Consider the following 20,509-nt stretch of genomic DNA (forward strand, 5'->3'; position numbering starts at 1 on the left):
TTGGCAAGCGATTGAGCATTCAGCTTATCACTCTTTTCATCCGAATTGCTTGTTTTCCCCCACCATATGGTATTTTCTATAGAGTGAGATGAAAAACTGAGTCTCTCTTAACTTACAGACTCTCTGGCTGTATCAAGTCGTATGTGCTTTGTTGCTCAGCCTGAATAAACTTCATCACATGCTGCCACTTTCAGAACCGACACAGCTGAACGAGTTGACACGTGTTCTTCCTACGTCATCGGTACAGTGTTGTATTCAGTTGCAGTTAAAGGCTCTGCTGGCTACACATGTATGACTTTGAAGTCAGCTGAGTTGTCGGTGTCATTTAAAAGCCATTAGGCAGGAAAATTGTCACTATGGTCAGAGTGCGGCTTTCATAACTTCGCTCCAACAGAAGAACCAGAGTTTGCTCTTGACTGTCTGAGTCTACAGGTCTGGAAATGAGAAATGTTGTTTCTATTAATAATCTCCCCAGGGAAGTGGTGGATTCCCCGACATGCGACACTTCTAAGATTCAGCTGGACAGGGTGCTGGGCCATCTTACGTAGATCATGCTTTTGCCAAGAAAGGTTGGACTAGATGATCCTTGAGGTCCCTTTCAACCTTGTATTCTGTGAGTAGTGATAGAGTAGGGAATTAGGACAGCAAAATCTGATCTCTGGTGACTGAGTCACTTTTCAGGCAGTCAGAACACTTGATATTAATGCTAGTAGTTTAGGTTTAGTTGAGTATTTATTGAATATTTCATTGAAGTATTGTGAGTTTGTGGGAATTCTCTGCTCCTGTGTTCACTTTCATTGTAAAATAAAACTTCTGAAACAAAGAGCCCCTTACTGATTTTGTTTGTCTGCTTTATAAACAAAAGTTTTTGTTAATATCTGCACGGATGCTGTCTTGCAACTGCGAAGAACTGGTGGTAGCGCCTTTGCTGGCGCCACCACAGAGTGATTTCATGTTTGACTAGTTCATATCTCTCCAACCAAAGGCTATGCTGTGAAGTGGCTTTGTGTTACAATGGCTTTTGGATATGGACTTGACCATGCTAGCATGGTCTGATATATTCATGCTGTGAGTAAAGCCATTTGTTTCCCTGAATTAAAAACAAACAAAAAACCAAAAACAATAAAAAATCTTTGACTAAAAGACCAAGTTATGATTTTCAACAGCTGAGATGGTAGCAGTTCAGCCATGTGTGACTGGCCAGTTTGGAGCATGTCATCTGATCTATCTCAAGGTACTCTGAGAAAAAGATTTTTGCAGAAGAAGTCAAGCGTAGCAAAACTTCTGTTGACGTAAAATGCCCAGGTGGAGAGAGCCAGCCACAAGGAATGCCCCATTAACCCATCACAGTAAACTGGTAGTGTCGCCAGGCTGAATCTCTGGCAATCTCTGTGGCAATAGTGAAGTTTTCCTATGTTTGTGTGGTGCTCTGAATCAAGAGTATAAGCTCCTATTGAGGTGTTGTTAATAAACAGGTAAAATAAGCAAGCTGAAAAACTGATACTTTATATTTTTAACTCCTTTATGATGCTTGGGTTTAATTTCTACTATAGTCTTTCGGATTCTGTTTTGACATGTAAGTTGCCAGAATCCGTTTAATGGTATGGAGGCAGGCAGGGCAGCCAAACCTCAAAGTGAAAGACAAAACTCAAACCTTCCTGCAAATTACTAAAAACTGCAGCCTGCTGCAAATGGATTTTCAAATCAAACCATGTGCCGAGGTAGCCTTCTAACTATTGCTAATCTATCTGTGCTCTCTGGAACGTATGTACGTGTTAGCCTGTACCTTTGATCATGTATTTTCCTTTTCATCTCTATTTTTGCCTGAAAAATTCTGAAGGCGATCTTTCAAAGTGCATCCAAAGGAGGTGCTGGTGTATGATATTCCCTCCAAGCAAGCAGCAAAAATTGCAGCTTGCAGGGAACCTGACGGGGGAGAAGTCTGACACTTGTGCAGATTTGTGGTTCCTCTTTTCTGTCTGTCTCTCTTGAAAATGTCACTCTTCCAGATTCTGATCAATACCGTGCTTTTCTGCATACTAACTATGGGGCCAGAGGTTTTGTTAATAATCACTGCTTTTATCTTCTCAGCCTCTTACTTATCTTGGTTGGGTGATCTGTTGGTTGGCATGAAATACAAGAAATCAATTTTAGCTGTTATCCAGTCTTTCTGCTCCTCATGTTGACACTCAGAACTTCTAACTCAAATGCGTTTTTTCTTTAATGTAAAATTTAAAAATTTAAAACCCCAGACGCATTAGTCCGTATTCATTCTTCAGAATTAAGAGAAACAGAACATTGCGCTGCCACACCTATTTCGGTGCTGTGAGGTGTCCATTTCTCCTTCAGAACTTTATAGCAGAGCGAGAAGTTAAATTCTATAGCATGATGAGAATTTATCTTGTCTCATATAATTCCTTTGCAGCAGTGAGGAGATTAGAGTGCTGGACTTATTTTCAATATAATAAACCTACGTCTGGCATTAGTTGTTTTTTTTTTTTTCTTCACTGAGCACCAAGAGAGGTGATTTCTATAAGCTTCAACTATTGGTTGGGTTTTTTTAAATTACACTAGTGAGGGTTTTTTTGTTTAAAAACAAAACAAAACAAAACCCAAAAAAAACCCCAAACGCGCATGGCTGTTCCTGTTGCATATTCTGCCTCTAGAAGGGAATGCAATTTGTACTGATTTTCCTTAATTGCATATACTTGGCTAATTATGTTTGTGTTTAAAAAGAATTATGTCTTCCTGGCTGCCCACTAACTAAAATATTTTTAGTGGCAAACTTCCCTGATCTTTCTCTGTTTTTTAAACTGCTGATTATTAACCTGCAGGTTAAGAAGTTTTACTGACTTTTCTGAATCTCTGGATTTCTTGTTCTCTTCAGAGAGAATCAAATAACTGGAATTGATTCTTTGGAGAGGTCCTGTGAGTTTGTATATGAAAGAACAAAGAGTGAAGAGTGCTGAAATCTGTTGGCTGTCTGAATAAATAGGTAACTTCTGAAAGAGTTTGTCTTTGCCTTTTAAATCCGTAGAGCTTTGAGGAAGGACCACCTTAGAGCTTTGTCTTCAAGTTCTAAACTCCCTTTGTGGTCACTGCTTCTATATTTCACATCTTTGAACTTCATTACCAGCTGTCGCTGTCAGGGTGATCAGTAATTAATATGATTTATATGAAAGGTTTAGCACTTTGTAAGACTTTGTGCCAGATAAAGGAGTAGGTGATTGATGCTAATGTTAGCATGCATGTGGAATTAGTTTTCTGCTATGAAAGGTGCCACAAGTAGTATGTATTATTTATGTTAAAAAAAGTAGACATAGAAACAATTGAATGTGAATTATGTGAACACAAAGTAATCTGCTGGAGGAGAGGATTGGTTCTAAGGAACTTCTGGTTTTATCTGGACATAGATAAAAGTAAATTCCTGCAACATACATGGTGAGATATTTCTAAAGGAATCTGCACCTTTTTGCTTTTACAGGTCAGCAGGTGCTGGTGGTGGTGGTTCTATACACTCAAAGCGATGATCTGCAAGGCTTTGTGTAAGGTGTCAGGTCCTAGAGCAGCCCTTCTAGGTTTTGCCTCCCAGCCACAACACAGCTCTGTGGCCTCCTCCTTGCCCCAATCCCAGCGTTTGCCACAACAGGCCCCACACCAGGCTGTACCGTGTGGCCCATGAGTGAATGTTTGTGTGGGGAGGGGGTTTGAAAGCTTAAATTAGTGGTGATGTTGTACTGATGTAACTTCCCCATAGGCAGCTCTTTACTAGGTGTGTAGCTGTACGGCTGCACCGCCAAACCTCTGGGGTGAGAGTGGGAAATAGAAGCTGTGACTGGGCTGGCTGGGGCAGCAGGGGTGGCGCAGGCTCCCTTTACACAGGGTGCTTCTGGCTTGTACTGGGGCTGCGTCTGACGGGGCATTACTGCTGGCCTTGGCTGCCTCTGTGCTAGAGAAGGGTTGCCAGTAGAGCCTTGTCGGTAAACCATTTTACTGTAGGCAGTCGTTAAGTGTCCTATTTAAAAACAAGTTTAAAAAATGGAAAGAGTTGAGTCGAGCACACGCACACAAAATGTACATGAAAGCGTGTGTCCATATGGAAAATTCTGTTTGTGCAATTACATCCATTTAAACCGTTTCTACTCGTGGTGCATTCAAATGCAGATGTATGAGAAAGCAAAGATGTCTTTTGAAACTTTGGTACTGCCATCAGCATAAAAAAGCGGAGAGTCTTTACTAAACTCTCCTGGGATTCTCTGCTGATAGCATTTGCCTCTTTCTCCTTGTTCTCTTTTAGGTCAGCTTAGCTTATGCCAGTGTTTCATGTTGTTTCTTAAATGCAATTTAAAGTCATTACCTAGAATTTTCTCTAGCTGTCTAGCAAAATGCACCTATATCCCACCGTGATTTGTGCAGGAGGGCAATGAGCAAGTCACGCAAGCGAAGCAGAACGCTATGTGTTTGATGGTATCGTCTCTTAGAGGTGGCTGCCACTTCAACACGCATAGCTTAGCTTTATCAAGTTCTGCCACTTACTCTGGGGATGCAGAAGTGTAAACTATGTTACGAGTGACATCATGTAGATTAAGAAGTCTCAGCATAGATTTTTGTTCTGCTGGTCCTACCTACTTTGTGTTTCCTCAGCTGTGTCCTTGAGCCTGAGGGGCATGTAGTATTTGAGGCAGGTCAGGAGAGGGAGCTGGCAGCCTAGGGGTGAAAAAGGATCTTCTTTCCATACAAATAACCATTTTTTTACTGTGCCTCTGAGTGTAGAAATGTGATGGGGTAGCCTGTCTGTATCTGAAATAACAGGAGTCCGGACCCAGTTCTAGAACATAAAGTTACAAGTAAGGATTTTTTTACTGCTTTGTTCTGTGGCTGATGATAGGTTTTATCTGTTGCATGAGGATCCCATTTAGAAGTGTTGACAGTGTTTTTGGTCTTGGAAGAGGTCTGTGTTGCCAGTAGTACATGTAGGTGATAGGGACAGTAAACAGAAACTCCATCTCAGTCCAATAAAACAAAAATGTCAGTGCTGATACTAATGTTGCCAATCGTACTTGCACGTATAGGGCACCCATTGCAGTCGTTAGTATCTGCTTGCCCTTTATGTGGCTGTTGGAGTGATTAAAGGCTCTTCAAAGACAGCATGCCCTTCAGATGACCGCTGACTTGACTGAAATGTGGAATTGCCTTGCCTAAGGTTTCCCCACTGCGGTGGGTTAGCCTTAGCCAACAGCCGGGCTTCCACCCAGCCCCTCGTTTCGGTCCCCCCATCTGCAGAATTGGGGCAGAAAATATGGAGAGAAAACAGGGACAAGAAAGCTCGTGGGTTACGATGAAGACTGCTCATTCCCAGGCTCAAATCCACTCCTTCATTCCTGACTTTGTACCCACTTCCTTCTCACTGTCACCAGCAGCCAGTGGGTCCACTGTGGAGATGGCTGGAACCAGCTGTATCTAGCCTGGGGCAGCCTCGCCGTCCTCCCTGAAAAAAATAAGCAAGTGGTGAAATTCTCCCTTCCAGATAATGTAGGTCTTAAGACGTGATAGTTTCGTGCACCTTTTTCCACCAGCAGAGTGGACTTCTGAGGCTCTAGGTATGCAACCGTAAATAGTTTTTGAAGGGCTGCACTGTAAAGCTCAGTTAGTGAAAGTGCCTATGTTAAAAACAACTGTGCAAAACCAGCTTGCAGAAAAAGTTAGCATTGTACAGATCATTTTACAAAGCTGGTCCACTTGTCGTCGTACTTGCCAACTTGAGGAAGAGGCAGAACGCGTTTCAGAGGTGGGGAAGGAAGCGACTGGAAGCAGGGAGCCACAAACTGGCAAAGGCAAAGGAAGCCCTGTACTCACCTTTCAAATCTCATCTGACTTTCTTGAATCTGTTTTATCTTTTAAGTGTTGCTGTGCATATGATATCTTTCCAACAGGTCACTTGGCATGGTTTTGGGCTCTTTGGTGATTGTTCTGCATGTAAAGTAATTCCCTCTCTGCTCTATTTTATGTGTATTCTCTGCAATACTGTGCTGCCATTCCAATCTTTGATTCATACCAATGAGTTTGTACTCTATGAATAACTAAAAATCTTTTCTTCATTCCTATTGCAGAGCTTGAAAATAGTGTATTATTTTTCCCACCGTTAGTTCTTTGTGGTTTGGGTTTCTTGGTTTTGTTTTTTTGTTTTTATTCACAAGTGACTGCCCTTACATAGCAGGTAGGAAGCTTGAACTGGTAGGAGAGACTTGGCCAATGTCATTCTGGCGCAGTAAATGTATCATGATCTGACTAGAAGCCCAGTGCCATTTGGATTTATGTAATGCCTTACCTGGTACATATGAAATATAGTGATCTATTTATTTGTTCTCGTTCAGACTTCTGCTCCATACTGGTTCTATAGACTTCCTACCTTCAATCCTTGCTGTCCTGTGAAAAGGAGCAGAGATGCTACTTGTCTTTCACAGTCATTAATCCCTATTTCAGCAGGGAGCGAACACTGATTCTTCTTGCCAATAATTGGTGGAGACATGAGAGTTTGAGTGCAGTTGAGAAATGCCGCTGTGCAGCAATAGTGAGGTTTACCATACCCACCACTGTTGGGGTTTTTTTTTTCTTAATATCTGTTTGCAAGTTCTCAGTAGCATCTTAGTCTCAAAAACCCAGTTCGCTTGCACTGTTATGTGCTAATCTGCCAGCAGAGAGAATGTACTTAAACGGTAGTGAGATGTTTCTTTATTTGAGGTTCCCCCTATCCCCTTGATGGGTTGTGACTTACGAGAGTCCCAGTTTTTGAGAGGTCTAGTTTTATCATAGGCTTTGAGAAGAATTTTAATAAAGTGGCTTGGTTTGTTGGTTGGGGTGGTTTTTTGCTTTCATGATAAGCTGCTTTTGCTCAGGAAATAGCAATTTTAGTTTGGGGCCTTGGCAAAAATGACTAGGAGCAAAATGTTTGTGCTTTCAAGGTTATAATAAATAAATACCATTCAGGGGATTTCTTGTCTTCTGATGAAGGACTGGGGTTTTGGTGGTGTGTATGTGCATTTCACATTTTTTTCTTGTTTTGGGTTGTTTTTTTTGGTTTTTTTTTTTTTTACAGGGGGAGGTTAAGGTGATTTTGGCTCTTGTTTTTGGCTAATTTCTCAAAGGGGCTAGAATGAATTTTGTTCTGTAGCTAAAAGTTCATATGCGTCATCAGTTGCATTTTCTTCTGGGCACACTCAGGAATGCTGTTTGTTTCTGTGGTCCATACTACATTTAAACATAATTTCAATGCAGTAGCAGGCTCTGAAGCAATGCTGCTGTTATTGCCGTGACAGGGTGAGAGGCTTAATGGTTATTTGAAGTGTGTCACATTTTCAAGTGAGCTTGGAGCCAGAACTGAAAACTTGTATCAATGGTTGACTGGCAGGAAAATAACCTAACATGTTCACATAGCTTGAGCAAGCTGGCCAGCCTCATGGAATTACGGTGTGTTAAGAAATAACTTGCCTTTCTTTTAGTTTTAACATTGAAATTCTTGTATATTGAAAGGAAGCAATATTTGCATAATTTTAAGCACAGAAATGCAACTCTCCACATTCTTATGAATCTGTTCATTAGGTCCTCTGGGAGGAGGGTGGGATGGGCACCAAGATCGTGGCTAGTTTGAGAGAGCATGCCTTGTGCAGGGTGTCATCTCTGGATGGTGGCATGGAAACTGGAACTTGAAAAAAAAGAAGTGACCATCTTTGACAATGATACTTAAAGCAGCATTGTCAGGGATGGATGCGTGGTTTTCAGTGCAGCCTTTGCAAGCCCAGCCATGGCCTTAAATGCATACTTGGCTGAAGCTGTTAGATAGTGTAGTGATTGTGCTGTATAATATTTAGCTCTTTTAGTTAAGAGCTGGCTCTGATGTGCCTACAAGAGTCATGAACCAAAGGATGACTTCACTGTAGTCACATACCCCTCAGTGACCAAGCTTAGAGAGTGCAGAGGGTGGTGTCTGTCCCACCCTCTTCCCAAGGGACCTAATGAACAGATTTATAAGAATATAGAAAGAGTTGCATTTTCCTGCTTAAAATTATGCAGATATATGTTTCTTTCAGTGCAGGTGAATGTGTTTGAGAAACCGAGGGCTTGACTATGTAGAAGAAAGCAAGTTAAAGGACAGATGATAACGAGCACCAGGAGTCAAGGCTAATTAGAAGCCCAGATGGCTTTATTCATGTTTGGCCTGTAGTACCTCTGAAATGCTGGGAAACAACATTGCCAGTGACTGTTAAAAGGGAAAGCAAATTCTCACTACTGAGCAATATGGCAGGCAGGTAAAGCCTTAGTTGTAGGTTTGACCAATGAGTTAATAACAGTTCAGGTGTAAGAGGACTGAGGACAGCATACTGGGCTACCCTGTTCCAGGAAATGCCAAGGAGAGGAAATGCTGATGCCCCCAGAGCAGAGCAGTATCAGGCCTGTGGAGCAGAGAATTACTAGCTACAAATGCTGCTTTAGTAACTTCCTAAAAGCTAAAACCTGGGGTCTGTGACCGTGAGATCATAGCAGCTCCTTCTGCAAAAATATTTGACGTATCACAGAATACATAATCCTGTGTGGTTTTTAGAAGGGGAAACGAAATCTGCCCTATTTACTAATTTCTGCTACTACTCACTATTCAGTTTGGGACACATTACAGTTAATTGGCTTTGACTTTTTTCTTGGCAGTAGTTTATTTTCCTTTTTTTTGTTACAATTTCATCAACTTGCAGGCTATTTCATGTACCTCGTGGCCTATTTAACAGGTTATTTTCCCAAGCACAACTTCAGCTATTTCTGAAATCTGTTAATAGTTCGTTTGTGATGCTGTAATCTGAGCTCGCTAGTATGACTCCACAATTTCAGCCATTCCATTTGGGTTCACGTCATGTGCAGTGCGTGGTTGCTGCCTCCTGCACTTTAGTTTGGGGAAGGTGTGCGCAGAAGCTCTCCAGCTTTGCTGTGTGTGCTCTGAGAGTGATCGATGGCATTTTTGCGCTGTATCTGCACTAAATGGGACTTTCCTGGCTTGTATGTCCGCTTTGCATGCCCTTTGGTAACAAACCTTTCAAACAACTCTGGAATACCTAAAAATCAACACTGATCAGCCTGTTTAGACAGAGCCAGTTGGTGTAAAATGTCTCTGGCTGATGAATTTGCCCTTTTCCTTCATGCCCACCAAAAACACGTTAAAACCTCTTGCCTATTCACATGTCAGGTCTGAAAGAGTTTCTAATTAGAGAAGTTAATCTTTGTTTTGTCAGGTTTTAGCTGACAAGTTTCCATAGATTCCTCGAGACTGAAAACACAATGGGGGGTTATTGGAGAAGGGCTTCCAGGATATGGAGTGGAGGAAACTGCCATAACTGTCAGGTAGGACAGGGCTGACTGATGTGAGAAATGCCTTTTCTTTTTTTTTTTTTTTCCTTCCCCTTTCAGTAGATGTTTATTATCACAGAGCCTCCCAACCTGCAAGCGTAATTCAGTCTTGCTATGTTTCCTCAAGGATAAAGAGACAAAAGGGAACACAGCTGCTTCATGCCAGTTCAGTTTTATCTTGGGTTGAGGCTGTAGTTTTTTTTGTAGGTTGGACATTTGAAATGCCCCCTCAGTGTTTGCCTGTGAGGTTTCATAGTGCTCACACAAGTTCTCCTGGGTTCCAAGGAGCACTCCACCAGAAACTGGCAGTGGTTTGATTGTTGTGTTGTTTTGTGTTTGTGGGTTTTTTTTTAAAAAAAAAAACCCAAACCACCAAACACCTGCAACCACAAAACCGAACAAGGTTTTGCAACTTTCCTTATGTCACTGTTCCCACTTACAGCAACTTTCATAACAACAAAGTAGTAACTGTGTATAATAGTATATGTATATCGTTTGTTGCCATATTCTCCCTTTTTTTGAAAGGTAAGTTAGGCAGGTCTTTTTACATCTGACAGTTCTGAACCATCTGTCTAGCAAGGTAGGACTGTAAAATATTCTTAGTTTAAGGTTGGGTTTTTTTAGACGTCTCTTCAAAAAATATGCTCAAGTCAAAGGTCTGTAGAGAAAGTGTGGTTTGTTAAATTCCAACTGATTAGATCTGCTATGAAAATTTTCTTGTGTGAAAACAGTTTTGTGTTCTTTATGTGGTACCAGCTTTTGAAAGAGGAAGCATTTTTGTAGCTTCTGTGTTAACTAGAAGGAGGAAAAGACTGTGAAAATAATAAAGTTTCTCATAATATGGTCATTTTTTCCACTAGAGACCACTTTCATGCATGTGTAATTCCTGAGGAAAAACCCTTCTATTTTGTCTATACCACCCATTTCATTCCGTGCACAGGTACCAATTTATCAGTCTGCACTCTGCCTCCCGAGATTGTCAGGCAGTGAAGAGGCAGAAGAAAGGAGAACAGGTCATCCTTTGCTGTTAGTGGAGGAAAGGAGTTAGTCACTTTTATCTCACCCTTTAGTGTAACATCTCAAAGAATGCTTTTTGTCAGCAATTTGCTGGCTGCAGCAGCTTTATCATCTAAGTGGTATGAGTTGCTGGGACAGCTCATTTAGTGACAAATTAAACGTTACGATCTCCTGTAAGCTGTGTGTGTAATACTGCATTTTATGGTCTAGCCGTGCAGTGCAGTTAGCTATTGTCCGTGTAACACCGATGTTGAACATTAACTACTGTTTGGGTACAGAAGGTGGAGTGTGCGCTCTGTTTCCTATTGGGTGTGTGGCACTTGAAGATAAACATACTGGGAGGTAGTACCATAAAGCAAGCAACTAGGAATAGAGTCATCACAGGGCATCAAATAAGTTTTCCCTAGTTTTGTGAATTCCTCATTTCTTGCTGCTTTCTTTTTATTGCTTTGGAGGGTTTTCTCCTCCCTCATTTGAGCAGAATGAGTTTAAATTCTGTTGTGCTTTGGTTTGGCTTCTTTTACCAAGTGCTGAATTTGCTACATATGAGAAAATATGTTCTGGATACTTTTTGCTAAAACATCATCTAAAGATCATGGTTTCCTGGTGATGTACTACTTCAGGAAGCTGTTGTATTCTCAGCTTCTTTCAATAGCGTGTTAAACTTTGGTTAAGAATGTGTATTATTCACCTCTTGCCCCCCCCCAAAATAATAAAGCAGTATCTTATGATGATAATTTAATGCTTGTTTTAAGTTTTTATGCACTTTATTTTAATGGAGCTTCTAACACAATTCCTGAAATTTGATAAGATCCAGTTTCTGTGTTTCTGCTTTGAAAACAAAAATAAAAACAAAAACACAACTCAAAAGTTTGCTACCTACACCTAAGCTTGCTTGACCTGCTTGGGAAAATACAGAGATGAAACTCTTCATCTTGTCTTTTGTGGAGAAGACAGATTTTTAGACAGCTAGGAATCCTGGACAGGAGTTCTGCATGTGACGATTGATGCGGCTTTTGTGCAGAAGGCCAAACTAAAGGAACTGAATGCTATTTATCTCTCCTTCAGCTGAAATTGGTGTGGTTTGCTACCTTTTGGGATGAAGTGGGAATGCCTAATATGTTAGAGCTTTAAAAAATAAGAAAAAATAATCCTCAAAGGTGTGTGAGGGTCAGCAGGCACAGAAGTGGTTCTGGGTCTGTACTTTCTGATACAAAATACACCTATAGCTTCAGTCTCTTACAGAGATTTATGATAATCTCCTGTATTTTTAGAGCAGGGGTTTTTTTGCTCAGGAACTTGAAAATTTCATTCCCCAAGTAACACAACAGGGTTTGCATAAACATTCGGTTGTTATTCCCTCTTCCTCCTACCCACCCGTAACCTCCAAGCTTTGCTTCTTCTAGTGTTTGAAGTTGAATCTCTGGGTATCTAAATTCTTGGCTTGACCTCAGAACAAGTACACAGGCCGATGCAGCATAGCTTTAAGAACAGCTGAGTTTTCTACTAGTACCCGTAGCCCATGATTGGGCTTAGTTTTGTTTCCATGCCTGTGTGTTTCAGATGGCATGCCAAGTAAGAATTGTTTCTCTATTTAAAGGCTGTAAATGTGGTTGCAATTAGTAGCGTCATTGAAAGATTCTTATCAAATTCCATTAATTTTCCTCACAGTGCTCTTCAAGTATTCAAGCTGTCCAGAATTTATTTTGCAGCCCGAGTGGTGGTATGGCACCGCATGGCTGCAGTTGATAGGTGGTATCAGCCAGCAGATTTCAGGCAGTGTGTCAAGCCAGCTTTTCCTGGAGAATTTGGCTTCCTGGGGTTTAAAATGTTGGCTCTGTGACTTAGGACACTTACAGGACATAAGCCTTTCCTTTCTCTCCTACACTTTGAGTTACAGTGAACTTTGAAAGTTTTCTTGGAGAGTGAAGTCTGATGCTGTTGGAATAGCTGCAGACAGGAACAACATGTCACTGTATCTTTCTTGAAGGAAATAAAAAGAAATGTCAATACAATTCTTTGGAATAAATAGAAGTAATATTTTTGGTATTATTTTCCACTGTGCATCTCCTTCCCTGTTTGAAATTAAAAAGAAACCTACCCATACCCACACACAGAAAAAAAAACACTTTCTTTCTTGTTACAGAAAAATGCAAAGGGACAGGAGTTGTTTGACCAGATTGTGTATCATTTGGACCTTGTGGAAACTGATTACTTTGGCCTACAGTTCATGGATGCTTCCCAGGTTACAGTAAGTATAACTTCAGTTAATTTTTATGTTCTGCAGTAGTTTATGTTGACTATTATACATGTATTACTGTTTTCAGTAGTGTTTCATGGAGAGATGCAGGCTTTGGGGGAAATACTGCTGAAACAACTGATGCTGTGTTTTGTTCTTGCACGTAAAGCCAAATCCTCTAGCTGAATCGTGTGTCATTTTGTATGATATGCACGTGACTTGATTGCACATAATTGAAAAAGCAGTAATTGTGGGTAAAGAAAAATGTGCCTTAATGTTTAGTAGGCTCATGCTGTTAAAAATGGCTTAAATCCCTTGCAAGCAAGGCTTTCTTGGAACTCCTATCTCTGCTATTCCAAGCACAGATTATATTGCTCTGTAGATTTAGTTTCATTTGCAATAGAGAAAAATTTCATTATGCAGGTAAAAGAAAAAAAGAAAGGAACATATTTACAGAGGCAGGTAGATAGATTATTAATAAGATAGGGTTAAAAGACTGCAACCTTGTGGTTAAACTGTATTGCTATGTACTTAATCTTTCAGTTTGTCTGTTCACCTTAAGTGCTGAGGTATTGGTATGACAGCAACCTGGGTTATGGATCGAGAATATGCAGACTTGGAAAATAAGTGTTTGCTTTTAGGCTGTCTAGTCAGTATGTAAATGTTTCTTCCATAAAGTAGACAGAAGTGTTCTGTGCTATTAGAATAAAATAATGGGAAAATACACCGCAATGTTGACATCTTGTGAAATTTAGGTTCTAACATCTCAGAATTCTCAGCTTTATTCTCTAGCAAGCTTGAGTCAGTGTGATTAGGTCAGATCCGTGTTTTACCAGCTGCACTGTCATCTGTGTATGCCTTCAAACAACAAACAGGAGACCTGTCCAGGTACTATAGTGACCTGATATTGAGAAAGGGAGTCTATGCTTTTGGGGAAAACTGGTATTATCTATTTAAACATTATACTGATATCCCAGTTAATTTCAGGGTGTGTATTTATCACTGGAAATTGATGTTTGAATGAAATACGTCCATAATGTGTTTGGGGTTTTTAGGAAGTTTAGTGTGTGTGTTCCTGATAAAATTTGTTACATAAGTTGTGTGTCCTTTTATGATGGACCTGATCATAAGGAGATAGCTAATAGAGCAGAGCCTGCTCATAATAGGAAAAACAGGTTATGTTGTCACTGGTTGTCAAATCACCTAACTGGGAACTTGCTAGCTAGGGACTAGTTACCTAGCAAGGAGTTCTGTAATGTTTTGAAAGAAGAGAAAGCAGCAAGGGAGAGCAAAACATCCTTTCCTAGCAAGGAAGAGGGCAGATCAGAAGCAGAAGACCTGGTTGAGGAAACAGAGAATGCTCATTTTCTTGTATATTTGCAAAACTGAAGCGCTTTTTTGAATGGTAAGAAAGACGAAGCAGAGATGTAAGCAGGTGTGTTTTCTGTAGCTAGCTCTGTCCATGGTGTTCAGGGCAAAATGTGCTTATATGTGTAGTGGTTTAGCTTTGTTTGTACGCTGTTTCTTTCCTCTGTATTAGGGAGAGGAAAGTAAATCATGGCATCTACAGTTACAAGAGGGATAAGGGCTATGAACAGCTTCTGGATGGGCCTAAAAATGCCAACACTCGTTGCAGGGCTTTGGTAGTAGGGTTATGGTTTCCTGGATTAAGAGGAGTGTTGAGAGCAGAGTTCTTCACCTTCACTGGAGCGCAAGGCTGAAAGCTCTCATTTTGGTTCTTGTTTTTTGCCTGGCTCAAGCTGGGCAGGGAGTAGAGCTTAGAGAACTTCAAGGCACAAGCTTTTATCTTCCCCAGCACCCTGTGCAAAAAGTTTTCGTGCTTTAATAGCTGCCCTTGGTCTGTTTTGAACTTGTGACCCACTCATTTCATTTGCATGGCAGTTAATGCACAGCCTCCATGTGCTTCTGCTTAGTGCCAGCCCAGCCACACAGTGGCAACTCGGGGACTGGGAGGTTAAAATTGTGTAAACTCCTTGAGGCTCTAAGCCTTTGTCTTTATTATGTATTGTTAAGTGCTAAACATCTTTAAGCCACCGTTATAAATAAGAGAGCGTAGAATAGTCTTTGCACAGTGGAGATTGCTTTTGTATGCTCCAAGGCCAGCAGCTTTTGAGTGCACTGTGTTTCTTGCAGTTCTGTAACTCTGTCAGAGTCAGGACAAGCAGTGTTGGTAGCTGTGGTTTAGGAAAGAAAAATCATTATTAGAGCTTACCTACTTTGAAAGAGAAAAAAAACTTTATTTGTTTGAACAGCTTATTTTTAATATCCCCCCCAAAAATATTTTTTCAACACAACCAAAAAACACCGAATTGTGAAAGGCAAGGTGTCAGCAGTAAGGCAGAAAATACTGTAATGCCTATGCAATGAACTCTGCATCAGTTCATGTCCTGTGCTCTTTGAAGATATCCATGAATAGAAGGATGAGGACAATTGTCTGGTAGTTTGTTCTAAAGCAGAGCTTTGTATACTGTTGTATTTCAAGTTACTTGGTAGTAACTCCAGAAATACTCAGGGGGATGGGGATTGTTAAGTCTTGTTAGCGCGTGGAAGAACTTGATCTGGTGGAAAACCTTTGTTCGTAAGTGAGGCTTAAAAAGCAGCACAGACACATTGCCTGCTGATGTTCAGCACCTTGACCATTTATAGGTTATAGTGAGGATATACACATCTTACTGTAGTTGCATTAGAATAGCTTTGGACCAACTTTCTTTTCCTACCAGACTCAGTAACACAACCCCTGAGACAGTGCTCTGCAGCTGTTCTAGTGGTTGTTCTTTCACTGTTCTCATCCTTTTTTTGATTTCTGGTTTTGTGTATGTTTTATAATGTGCATAATGTGGTAGTACAGTGGGACATGTATTTAATTTATAAATAAATAAGGATATATTGGAGGTGTGTACTAAAAAACTTCTTTACTTTTTGCGCCATCAGAGACTGCTGCTCTAGGACAGCTCTAGTGAGTCTGGGAACATTCTAAGGCCCTTCGAGTGTTTCCATTATTTTGTAATAAAAACCCTGCTCTGCTTTTCTAGTCCTCCTGTTTGTTGGGAAGGGGGGAATAGAGAGAGGGAAGGGAGCGGTAAAGGCAGGAAATGAAAATCAAAGAAATAATTTCTTGTTCAGCTGTTACAGGACTTCAACAGGGAAGTAGTACTTGGGGCGATTGAAGAGTGTCAGTCTTACATAGGAGTTTAGAGGAAATACAAAGCATAGCAGGTTTTTAATTACTTTTACTATGGTGTGTGTGTGTTCTAACACAGCAGGAAGCCTTGAAAGCTTTAGTTGAGGTTGGAAATAGCAATAATAAAATCTTGTGAGACCGTACTATCGAAGCTGAGTTGCCATGAGGAAGTATTTTATTGATCTTTGCAGAAACTGGTCACGTGCAACATACTCTATGGTTGGTTTGGATACTTGATATTTATTTTGGGCTGCTGGTAGCTGAATGTTTGTTCGTCTTCTGTCCAGGCTTATCCTTCTTTGTCTCTTAGTCCAGATCAGCATAAGAAAAAGGGCTTCTGTGTTTACAGCTCCTTATGAGCTACAATGTGTTATAGGATTCTCTCAGGATATAGATCTCTCCCATTTCTACAGTTGCATTCTTTGTTGCAGTTGTCTGCCCTGTGGTAGCAAAATACGAATACCCTCCCAGCCCCCCCTGTTTTACAGGAATTTGCAGTGGAAGGATTGCCCATGTTGATTAGCTTGGAATGTGCTTCCATTTCCCTCATGATTTTGTTTCTGATCACCAGAACCATTATAGTGTAATTGAGGGGGAAGAAGATTTAAGATACACTTTCACTGGGGAGATGGGAGCCAGGACCGACCTGCAGTGAGTTGTCCTGGCGAGCCACGTTTTCACCTGAACTTCTTAATATTGACCAATTCCTAAATTGGGTTTTGATTCATTTGCTGTAAGAGGTGAGAAGACAATGGAGGGAGGAGATGGAGAAGAGTGTGTAGAAACTAAAATAGATTTTCGTGAAAGCAGTGTTCAAAGTACAGAAGAAGGGGAAAAAAGGGGGCAAGAACTGTGTTGCCTGGACTGGGTCTAACCAGCAGCAATGTATCAGTGATCACTGGTCCAGACGCTTGAGATCCTCACCTGTATGGCCAGGTTTTTCTGGGAGGGCCAGGATCGTGTATGCCTCACGACATAGATTTTCAGCAATACAGTGTGAAGGTGGGAGGTGAAGCAAGCTGAACGGCAAAGAATAATACCCAAATGCCATTGTTTTCTCTGCATGTCATGGACTAGACTTCTTGATGTTTCAGCACGTATTGGGTCTGGTACCTTGGAGGGCCTTAGTGCTTCATGACTGCCTCTGCTACATCTGAATTTTAAGGGCTCGTTGTCATCCAAGTCAAGTTTTTTCAACTGCTTGCTTTTGGTATTACTGCAACTTCTTAAGGGTGAGGGATGTGGAAAAATGAGTAACTGAAACCAGTCAATTAGCCTCCTGGTGTCATATCTGGGAGTGTTTTTCTTTATGTTCTGTTAATACTCTTAACAACAAGTGCTTCTTAGGCAGAACAAAATAGAGACAAGCCTTATTGTTCAATATATTGAATGCTGGGAGGAAGGGAGACTGCTGAAGTATTTTGATAATGCAAAAGGTTTCCTTTTCTGCTTCTGGGAGAAACATCCAATTTCCCCATGAATAAACTGTGAAATTAATCTGTGACTCTGTTTCCCCTCCCTGAATCTTTTGTTCCTCTGGATGATGAGCTCTTTGGGACTGTGGTTGTTGCAGGAGGTGTGTCTATGGATTGTAGCCCCGAGCAACAAATACCAGTCACAGCTGGAGGGTTCCAAGAGCTGTACAGGTAACAATATCCTGTAGGACTCAGTGCTTCAGTTAGTAATAGGGGCAGCGGATAGGAATGCCAGCTCAGTAACTGCACAAAGGCCGTGCGGCTGACTCCACAGCAATGCAGAACACCTGATGAATGGCTGCTTCCAGCTGTGGCTGTCCAAGGCTGTATTGCAGTCTATGAACACTTGGTGGGAGACTCCAAAACACGAATAATTCCCAGAGCATCTCCAGTTTTTAGTCTTCCATTAGCACTTACTGTTTCCAGGAGGGCTGGAGACCATTTCCCTGGCACAGACGTGAGAAGCAGCCGTACAAGGCAGGTGGTTGTGATAACTGTCTTATCAGTGATGCTTTTCCACCTCTCTTCTAAGTGTAGAGAAGTGAAGTCTCCAGTCTATCCAGGACAGCAAACAGTTTTTGCTCTTTTCTTTAGTCTTTGTGCATGGTCGGAGCATAAGCTGAAGTGGTTTCCTTAGTTTTCTTCCACAGATCTAGTCACGTTTGTCACCTGTTTCTTACAAACCCTTCCAGTTTATTTTTTGAGTGTTTGGGTGCAAGCTTCAAAATGAAAGATAATTTGCTTTTTATTGCTAGAATTGATCTGAAGTGGCATCTGCTGTCATTGCCTGTATAGTAAATCTAATGAGAATTATGCTACACAAGGCAAGGGTTTTTTATGTAATTTTGTGATTTACTTACTTTTACCTGCCCTGGGATATGAAGTTTCACTGTCAAGAAGAGAAAAGGAGTCATCTTGTATGTACTATTGTTTGTGTGGTTGTGATGACCTCTGTTATAAGTTCTGCTTCTGTCACCTCAGGTCTGCCAACCAGAATATTTCTTGGGCTGAAGTAGGTTATTGCATGTATATCGACTAAGATGGAATAACAGTCTTGAAGGATGCCCATATAGGTCTCCATTATTCGTGTGTAGTCTATCTGGACTACAGATACACCACATCACATATCAGGATGCTTCTTGGATTGCTCTCTGCAGACTTGGGCTGGGACAGGCAAGGCTTTCATAAATGCCATAGCTTGGTTATGTTTCATTCCGATGTGCTGCTTTGTGTCCAGAAATAATACTGTACCTGGGATTTTTCTTTTTCAGTTCTATCTTTCAGTCTTGATATTCATGGTTATAATCCATGATAGGATTTGGAATACATATGATACTAATTTTATGTTTAGTTTCTGTAAAGAGACATTAAAAAATGCCTTGAAGTAATCTGTACGCAGTATGGCCCTAAATGTATTTTCAAGAATATGAAATGGACAGGTGCAGGAGCTGTGTAGCAGCCTTTTCCTGTTAGGAGAGTACTGTTTTCTTTCATTAAAAGCTAGCTGTTTATTTAAGCAACTTGGCAATTAATTTGGACTGAAAATGAGCGGGTATATTCTGAAAATAAGATAAATGTTCTGCAAAATCGAGATCAAAGGGCAGATCTTGGGAACTTGGCAGAATGAGAAGGAGTGTCTGCAAATAAAATTTCGTGGTGTTTTGAACCATAGGAGGCAAAATTTTATTCTGGCTAACACCAGTTTGTTTTAAAAAAGTCCTTCTAGACTTTCGCTGATATTAAACCCAGCTGAAATCATACGTGACAGATATGTTTGAAAGAAATATTTTTTAATGGAACAGAACCTCTTTGTTTCAGTTGCAAATAATTGTAGCTCTATGACCCGAGTAGAAACAAAGGGGTGTTGCCTTTGGTATCACTGAGAACTTTTTACTTTTGAGTTCGGTGTATGCTGTCCTAGCAGTTTGTCTCTTTAAGTGCCCTTACAACCAATTTTGGTTTAAGGCAACACAGGTATAGTTCTGTTAGTGATGAACTGAAGTTGTAAGTGATGCTACTGACACCTTTATTCTGTAGTCTTTGAGTCCTTTCTGGAAATAACTAGCCTCCAGTTGTGTGTGTTCGTCTGTTAGCCTCAGTTAAGTTAAAATAAATGACAAAATTAAGACAATTAGGCTTTTTTGCAAATAAAATTTTATTTACCACTTCTTGGTAGCCAAAACTGTGTTTTAATGAGGGTGCTGTAGGGGTGAAACCTTCTCTGCAGGTCAGCAAGTATGTAGGGATGTGTTGTTCTCAGAGCCTTACCAAAGCCCCGAGGTGTGAAGTGTGGCTTGAATCATTGCAGTTCCAGTTGCAGAGCTTGGGCTTAGGAAAATTCCAGTGCACATGGAGACACAAATGGCTGGTTTTGAGCACACTTCACCTAAAAGCCTTAGACTAGCTTTTGCTCTGCTCTGTACAGTAGTTACAGTTGGCCAAAAAATTACTTTTATGGTTGAGGCTTAGTTCTCTCACAGAATGGATGCCATAGAGCATTCCTATTGCTTCAAGTATTAAAGGTTAGAAACAGAAGTAAGCCTGGGGGTGGGGGATGAAGGCATGGGAGTCCACAAAAAACAGTGACTGAACATACTTAAGCTACAGCAAAGATGAGCTGATACTACACTTGATCATTGGAAAAAGATGCATGCCCTAGAGTAGTTTCACAAAATCAGCAGGATGAGTCCAGTAATGATGAAATGGATTCTTCAGAACAGCAGTGTTTGCAACAGAAGGATAATGGATGGCAAACCTCAGCATAGATGGGATGTTTGGTTGATGCATTTAGAAGATGTGGGAGAAAAGTACTCCTCCTTCATTTAAAATTAATCGAACTGCTGGTCTTATCAAGAGCTCAGGAAGGGCAGGAGATGAGAAATGGAGGACTTGAGGACCTTTTCATGAAAAGGGGAAACTCAACTGGAGTGCAAGCTAGAGCTGAGTCAGTCCAACTGCGGAGATGAACAAAGAAGGACCTTACTGTCTCCTGATGTCGGTGGTCATGGTGTCTCTAGGGAGACAGGGTAGATTGCGGAGGTGGCACAGGACAGCTGAGCACCTAGCATTGCTAGTTCATAGAAGCATGGTTGCGATGGTCATTGACATTGTATAACTTATAGTAGTGTTTGAGGGGTCCTTGCTTGCAAAAGGAAGACAGGTGGAACGGCATACAGTGAGATCTTT

General features: G+C 40.9%; 1 protein-coding gene across 1 annotated transcript in view; it reads left to right on the forward strand.

The window, feature by feature from the left end:
- EPB41L4B (erythrocyte membrane protein band 4.1 like 4B) overlaps positions 1-20,509 on the forward strand; it is a 174,995-nt gene that overhangs the window by 38,981 nt on the left and 115,505 nt on the right. The window contains 1 exon segment of the mRNA XM_086469142.1: positions 12,554-12,658. Coding sequence (XP_086325268.1) covers positions 12,554-12,658 — 105 coding nt within the window.

The sequence above is a fragment of the Leptosomus discolor genome, chromosome 8 (assembly GCF_034619465.1).
Source record: "Leptosomus discolor isolate bLepDis1 chromosome 8, bLepDis1.hap2, whole genome shotgun sequence".
Taxonomy (NCBI): domain Eukaryota; kingdom Metazoa; phylum Chordata; class Aves; order Leptosomiformes; family Leptosomidae; genus Leptosomus; species Leptosomus discolor.